This window comes from Eutrigla gurnardus (assembly GCF_963514095.1).
Source record: "Eutrigla gurnardus genome assembly, chromosome: 8".
NCBI classification, from domain to species: Eukaryota; Metazoa; Chordata; class Actinopteri; order Perciformes; family Triglidae; genus Eutrigla; species Eutrigla gurnardus.
The window spans coordinates 28364937-28372950 of NC_139922.1; the positions used below are offsets into that span (position 1 = coordinate 28364937).

General features: G+C 46.2%; 1 protein-coding gene across 1 annotated transcript in view; it reads left to right on the top strand.

Moving 5' to 3' along the window:
• The window catches only part of LOC311017586 (cadherin-4-like), a 215115-nt gene that overhangs the window by 147074 nt on the left and 60027 nt on the right, over positions 1-8014 (top strand). Inside the window, exon 5 of the mRNA XM_084016029.1 lies at positions 5237-5446. Within this exon, the coding sequence (XP_083872155.1) occupies positions 5237-5446 (210 nt within the window). The remainder of the gene's footprint in view (positions 1-5236; positions 5447-8014) is intronic.

Here is an 8014-nt window from a genome sequence, read left to right on the forward strand (position 1 = left end):
CCACTGCCAGCTGGCTGAAGCACTGGGGGGGGGGGGGGGCTATTTCACACTCAGTGACTCCTGTTCACATTAGTGTGTGTGAATGAGTGTTATTTGGGGTTTTTGGATGGGAGATGGATGGAAATTCTGCTGTAGAAATGGAATTGCTGTGGTTACTGTGGTCCTGGTGTGGTCCGGGTGTGGTCCTGGTGTGGTCCGGGTGTGGTCCAGGTGTGGTCCAGGTGTGGTCCAGGTGGGTTCAGGGTGTGTCCCATCCTTTCTGGGTCCACGAAGTGTGGTTATTTAATTTATCTCAAGCATTCATCGTACTGTAAAATAAAAAGAAATACAAACAAAAATCAGGTTCATCCAGAAGTCGAATGCATTGAAACACAAGTACAAGTATGTATTTAATACAATAATAATTATAATTTACCAATATTTCTCTGTGATTTTTTTGTCAAACATTGTTTTCCTACTCTTTTTTTGTACGGCTTAGTTTAATCTCAATTTAAACCATTGAAACACAAGATGACCCCACGAACTGAAACTCGACATCTCCGCTTTACTCTTTTTTTAAATCGATTTCATCACTTCCCCTGTACTCTCCGTCTGTGTGGCTGAGAGAGAGAGAGAGAGAGAGAGCACCAAAGCTGCAGGTTTTGATCAGAATTACGTCGCGGTGAGAGAAAAGCCCACTTAAGCCGTTTGCAGCCCTTCCTCCTTCCCTCTGTCTCCGTGTTCTCTCGTCTCTCCTCCGGGAACTCACTAGTACCTGTTAGAACGTGCAGATAAAAGGATCTGGAGCATGACTTATTTAGGCGAGGGGGGGGGAGGGGCCACATCTGCTTCTCCTCATTCCATCCCAAACATGTCTCCCCCCCCCACCTCCCCCAACGCTGCACTGGTGGGATGTGGGGCAACCATCCCCTGCAGTCAAGCCCCGTCTCACTCTCTGTCTCGGTCTCTCTCTCTCTCTCACATCTGTCTCATCCCCGCTCTGCTGACAAATCCTGTCTGTGCACACGGCCATGTTGCTCATGGCAGAGGTCGGGCTCTCCTGAAGATGGACCGAATGCAGGCGATCGTGTGTGTTTCCGTGAACTTTGGTTAGGTGTGTGTGTGTTTGGATGGAGGAGGAGGAGGAGGAGGAGAGAAGGTGCTCAGACTTGTGAAGTGTCTGTTTTAGGGGTTTTAGCTCCCCTAGTGGCCAAAAGGAGGACCTGCTGCTCTCCCTCAACTAATTTCAACTGTTTGTATGGTAAATGCCAGCATATTTAATTAATTGATTTCTTCTTTCAACATACATGTTCCCAACCCCTCTTCCAGGGGGCCCCAGTGCGACCACTTATTTAAGCCCTGCACCGTGACTGAAGGTGCCCTGGATTACACAATACATGATGCCTGAAATGTAGCGCCTAAGGTTGAAGAAAAGTGAACATGACACCATAGTCTAAGCCCACACACACACACACACACACACACACACAGCGTACGCTTGACACATTTCCTTTAAAGCAGCCTTAAAAGCTTTTCTCTTGGGCGTCCATCTAATGAAGTCGGCTCTGAAAGCATTGTTTCCATTGGCCGATACGAGCCGGTCCCTCTGAGGGAAGTTGACCAGGCAAGAACAAACAGAGCGATAAAGAGAGAACACAGTTTTTTCTCTTTTTATAGACTGCGTTGTACAGGAACCCCCAAACTTTCAATACGTGCCAGAAGCCATCGCCGCCTTCCAAAGCTGTAGCCTGCTCCCGTGTTGTATCTCATTTTTCTTATTCTCAAACGTGCACCGCCTGGGGGGAGCGGACGGCTACACGATGCATGGAAGTAATACAAGAAAAAAAGTGGTATTAGAAGCACTAGCCTCCTATTATGTAAATGTATGGTGATTGAATCCACCAGACCAGATTCTTCTTATGCTCTGACATGAAAACCCTCCCACCCACACAGACACTGTTTTTCTTTACTGCAATGAAACTGAACACTTTTCTCCATCATCTCTGGTGAGTGGCTTCACATTGTTTCATATTTCTCCCCCTCACACTCCACCTATTCTCTTGTTGCCCAGTAACACCAGTGATACCACAGTTGGAGCTCTTTCATTCAAAAACATGTTATTACAGTTGCAGTTAGATTACACACTACCTGGCCGACCAGTAAGGAGGCCTCGAGGATAAACAGATCACAACATTTGTGATTATTCAAGTTTTATCGGTAGAGATAGGAAATTAATAGTAAAAACAGAAGACCTGTGGCTCAACTGCATCTAATTTCTTTATAGTCTAACTCATAAATTATACAATTTTACTACTTTTTTACCTTATAAAGATGTCTATTTTTTGGGATGTATATATATATATATATATATATATGGGGCGGGTAAAAATATCAATACGGCAATATATCGCGATACTTTGCCGCCCAATACAATATCGATTTTTCGAGGTACTTGTGTTTTCATCTTTATTTATATCGTGATACGTATTGTATCGTGACCAAAGTATCGTGATATGTATTGTACCGTGAGGTTCTTGCCAATACTCACCCCTTTTTATATATATATATATATATATATATATATTTAAATCTATTTCCTACATCGGCCCACCCTGTCTGGGTAAAGATCCAATGAATGACATTGGCTGCGTCCTGGCGGGAGGTGGAGGCTCCGTGCTGCTGTTCCTACCTGCTGCTGCACCATCAACCCGACGCAGCTCGGTGCTCCAGGAATCACTGTTATTGAGACAAGCTGTCAAGACCCACCGACTGGGAGGGGAGACGGAGAGAAACAATAACACAGTGAGAGGAAGGAGGGCAGGACGGGGGGAGGAGGAGGAGGGGGGATAGCTCAGGGGAAACGTGATGGAGGCAGAGAGTGAAACCGATGCACACCTTCAGCGGCGATGTTCGGGACTGGATCCCGGACATGCTTTCTGCAGCTTGTAACCCTGAGTTGGTAGACTTACTTCACAGCAACTCTCCCGAGTGGCCATTTCACATAGATCTCATATATAGCACATCAAGTGTAGCCCCCCGGGACACCGAGCACGCTGCAGTCCCAAAGTAAAGCCTGGAGACGCCGGAGCCCGTGTAACCTTGACACTGACGCGCTGATAAGTGAGTATTGGCAAGAACCTCACGATACGATACGTATCACGATACTTTGGTCACTATACAGCAACGATATTGCGATATAAATAAAGATGAAAACACAAGTACCTGTATATGTACATCAGATGATATTGATCAGAGGACAAATTGAGTCAAAACTATTTCATTCAAAACAATGAAATTCACTGGAATAAATATTGAAAATAAAATGAAAAAGGATAAAGTACTGCATTCACAACGTGTCTAAACATGAATATTTTTTTCTTTTAAATCGATCTTTGGAGTTGAAAAATCAATATTGTATTGGGCGGCAAAGTATCGCGATATATTGCTGTATCGATATTTTTACCCGCCCCTAATGTACTGGCTTTAGGAGGCCGAATTGATTATCTGCCTTAACTAACAATCAAAGGCCTCTTACTGTATTATTATTACTTTTAGTTATTCATTTGCACAATAAAAAACAAACAAAGGCAACATAAATAACAAATGCATACAAAGGACATTAAAAAAAACAAAAAAACGAATTGTGCCGGTGAGATTAAGAAAACCCATAGGGGCTTGTAAAGGAAATCTCACTCGACGTATCGTTAAATGCAAGAAAATACAATGATCATCTAATCCACAAGGTATACAAACAATAAAAGAGCAGGCAAAGTGGCATCATTGAATATATATACATATATACAAATAATAGACAGATCTGTAGGATCGGCCTATATTCAGTTCTTTAGGTCCTAAGCCTGCACTGAAGTTCTTCAGAGAAGTGGACTGAGCTGAATTTCAATAAAGCTGTTCCATATCTGAACCCCCTTGTATCGAATTGAAAATTTACTGCGTGACTTATATACTATTATCAATTACCGGCCTGTTGCTTTAATCCACGTTCTCTCCCAGCGTTCCCACGTGAGGACGTTCATTTAGACGAGGCGATGCGTCAGTGTGATGTCGCTCTCCCGACTGGCGGTGAGTTAACGTCCACGAGGAGATTTAAAACGAGCTCCTTTCAAGTTCCTTATTTGAGCATCTTTCAAAAAGACAGCTTAGTGGTGGTCATTTCTCTCCGCCTGAAGGGAGCCTTTGAGGGGGAAATGCTGGGAGAATACTGTATGAGTTGATAGGCTTTTATTTTTTTTATGGCGGGTGTTGACAAATCCCGTAGTTTATGGTCCCTTCGGTCTACGTGCACGAGCCCACGTGCACGCTCACATGTTTGCTCCGTCTCGCTCCGATGCACGAGGACACAAATGAGCTAAATAAGATGTTTTTACACGCATCGTTTAATATGTTTTTTTTTTTGTTTTGCTTATGTGGCGTATATCAGATTTAATGCTTTTGGAAATATCACAGTTAACTGCTATCAAACTGGTAAATAAGCACGGCTTGTGTAGATGAATACAGCTGAGAAAGCATGTTAGCAGTTCATATTTTCTCCCTGTAATGCATTTCCTAATTGCTTGTGTAGCTTCAACTAATACGGTAAAAAAATAATTAAAACATCAATTATAAGCCTTTTGTTCTCTTGGCCGATTTAGAAATTCTCCTATTAGGCGTCATTTCACACAAAACAATAGTCTATTTAATATATGTTTTTGTTTCAGCATCCTTCTCTTTTTTTTTTGCTTTAATATGCAAAACATTTAAATACAGATTTGTTAGGAGTTCATAATTAGACTTTGTGAGAACCAAAACACGGATAAAGAAAAATAATTCAACTAAATCCCAACACAGTATAGGATGCAATGTTTTCTTGTTTCCTCATGATGGTTTATTTCCCCCAAAAAATGTATTCATTATTGTTATATCAGAGGTGTGTGGAAGAGTCAGTTATTCAGTCGACGGCGGAGTGAATGAATGAGAGGGTGAATTAGTGGATCTATATTGCTCTCCTGTTTCCATGGCAACAACATGCATCTCTTCTTCCTCAGTGAGACAAAGGGCCGTCATGATGGACAGACTATTATTGGTCTTATAGTATTGAGAGTTCGCATGACAAGGAGATGAAATTGTACTTATTTTTGCCGCCGCCTTCTGAGTGGATAACAGTTGAGGGGGCTTTACAAGCTGTCGCCACGGCAACCGCCAGGAACTGTTTTAACCCGTTAAATGTTCTTAAATAGAGCCCTTGTGTTTTGTCTCAAAGGTCACCGAGGACGAGGGCAAAGTCGCGGAGAGCAAAGAGAGGAAGGAGGCGTCCGCTCAAGCCCCGCCTCCCATTCCCGCCGTCATCCTGTTCTCGGGGTCCGGTCTCAACGCCACCAAGGGTCTACGGAGGCAGAAGAGGGACTGGGTGATCCCGCCCATCAACGTGGCGGAGAACTCTCGTGGACCGTTCCCTCAGATGCTCGTCAGCGTGAGTGACTGATTTGATTGGTTTTCTTGAGGACTCTAACCCGCTGATTGGTTTGTTTTCCCACATCCTCCACATCGATGTTGCCCCGGTGTCATTATTATTGCCCTCGGTGGTCCCGGGACCGGATCCCCAACAGCTCAGCAGCTAAACCCTCCCACAGCGCGAGGTCCTCCGGGTGCACTTTAACCTCCATACATCGAGGCCGTTTCAGAAAGGTTGCCTGAAGTTCAGCTCTATTTTAATAGCTCCTCTATAACAATACAATTTGTCACAGAATCTTTACTGAAGCCATAACTCCGGGTCTCCTGTGAAAAGCTGCTATTTCCAGAAAGAGCAAGACAATAGTTCATCGTCCCGGTAAGGACACGATGGTTTAAACCGGATCAGAGGTGGAGACACGCAGAATTAACCAGAACCAGGGATGTAAAAACTCTATAATACTATTTAATAATCCTCATATAAGATGCAAGATTCAAATGTGGCAAACAACAACTCACTCCCGTCTCCGCAAATTAGATTCCTGCAGAAACCGCTGTTTCTCTTTTTTTTTCTTTTGATAGGTACAAAACATAAACACAACATGGAGGGGGGGGGGGGGGTGAAGGTCGAGTGTGTCTGAGGGAAGAAAAAAAGCAACATGAATAAATAAAGGTTTGTGTGAACGTGTTGTAGTGCAAAAGGCTCGGAGCGGCGGCGAGCTTCACATTCAGAGATTCTGTCACAACAGAACGCTCAGTTTGTCTTTCTCTGTGTGTGTGTGTGTCTGTGTGTGTGTGTGTCTGTGTGTGTGTGTGTGTGTGTGTGTGTGTGTGTGTGTGTGTGTGTGTGTGTGTGTGTGTGTGTGTGTGTGTGTGTGTCTGTGTGTGTGTGTGTCTGTGTGTGTGTGTGTGTGTGTGTGTGTGTGTGTGTGTGTGTGTGCTGCTTGTAATTCATCAAAAAGCATCATTCCAGCAGACCGCAGCTTCACTCCCTGCATCCACTCCCCTCCTGCCTCCATCGAGATATCTAGCCATCAGCTTTTTTTGTTTCCTTGCTGTTTACAAAACTCTCACAGTTTATCTCTTTTGGGTCTTAAATTGTGCAAAAGAGGCACTTTTTTTTTTTTTTTTTGCCTTTTGTTTCTGTTCTTTGTTTTTCTACCGGGTTTTTATTCAACCCCCAGGGAACAGCCTGGGGAGCTGCTTGGAGGAAACTTTTTCTCTCTCTCTCTCCGTAGTGAAACAGAAAAACTATCAAGTCAAAGACGGGGAGAGTTTGTAAGACTTTTCTTTGTTGTTCAGAGTTGGAGTTTGTCCCATCAGCCCCGGCATCTTCAACCGCTGAGCCCTTCATAGCCCCACGTCATAAACCAGTCAGACCGTATCCAAGAGCTGGTCAGAACCAGAGGGAGGGGGAGGGGGGGGGAGGAAAGAGAGAGAGAGAGATGGAGAGGGAGGGGGAGAGAGAGAGAGGGGAAGGAGGGAGAGAGGGGGAGGGGGCAGAGAGAGAGAGATGGAGAGGGAGGGGGAGAGAGAGATGGGGAGGGAGGGGGGGAGAGAGAGAGTGGGAAGGAGGGAGAGAGGGGGAGGGGGAGAGAGAGAGGGAGGGTGAGAGAGTGAGGGAGGGAGAGAGAGGGAGGGGGACGGAGGGAAGGAGAGAGGGAGGGGGAGGGAGAGAGAGGGAGGGGGACAGAGAGGGAGGGGAGGGAGAGAGAGAGGGAGGGGGACAGAGAGGGAGGGGGAAGGAGGGAGAGAGAGAGGGAGGGGGAAGGAGGGAGAGAGGCAGGGAGAGAGAGAGGGAGGGGGAGGGAGAGAGGGGGAGAGAGAGGGAGGGGGACAGAGAGGGAGGGGGAAGGAGGGAGAGAGGGAGGGAGAGAGAGTGAGGGGGAGGGAGAGGGAGGGGGAAGGAGGGAGAGAAGGGGAGAGAGAGGGAGGGGGACAGAGAGGGAGGGAGAGGGAGGGGGAAGGAGGGAGAGAGGGAGGGAGAGAGAGAGGGAGGGAGAAAGATAGAGGAGGGGGAGAGAGAGAGAAAGATAGAGGAGGGGGAGAGAGAGAGGGAAGGAGAAAGATAGAGGAGGGGGAGAGAGAGAGGGAGAGAGAAAGAAAGATAGAGGAGGGGAGGATATATGAAAGGATCATTTGGAAGTAAAGTCTGCGACCAAACAAGCACTCAGTGAATCAGGCGGTCAGGGCCGGACGGCTGCTGAGTGGAGCCGAGGAGAAGTGATGCGTGTTGATGCCTCTGTTGGGCTCTCGGGCCCCCGACTCTCTCCTTAATGATGACTGGAGGGCAGGCAGGGCCGTACAGAGGACCGGGGGGGGGTTCTTATTGTTTGTTTGTGCGTTTAAATCGCCTTTCCTCTTTAGTCTGATGTGGAGTTTCAGTTTCCTCAGTGGAAACAGTTTGGAGTGATAATATTTATATAATAAAATATGTCTGTCTGCCTGCCTGTCTGTCTGCCTGCCTGTCTGCCCCCCCCCCAGTGCTCTGTGTGTGTGATGCCTCCCCTAATGGCCTGTGAAGTCAGTCCTCTCCTAATGGGCTGATCTGTCATTCAGCCCCACGCTGACTGACATGCAGGCGGAGGCC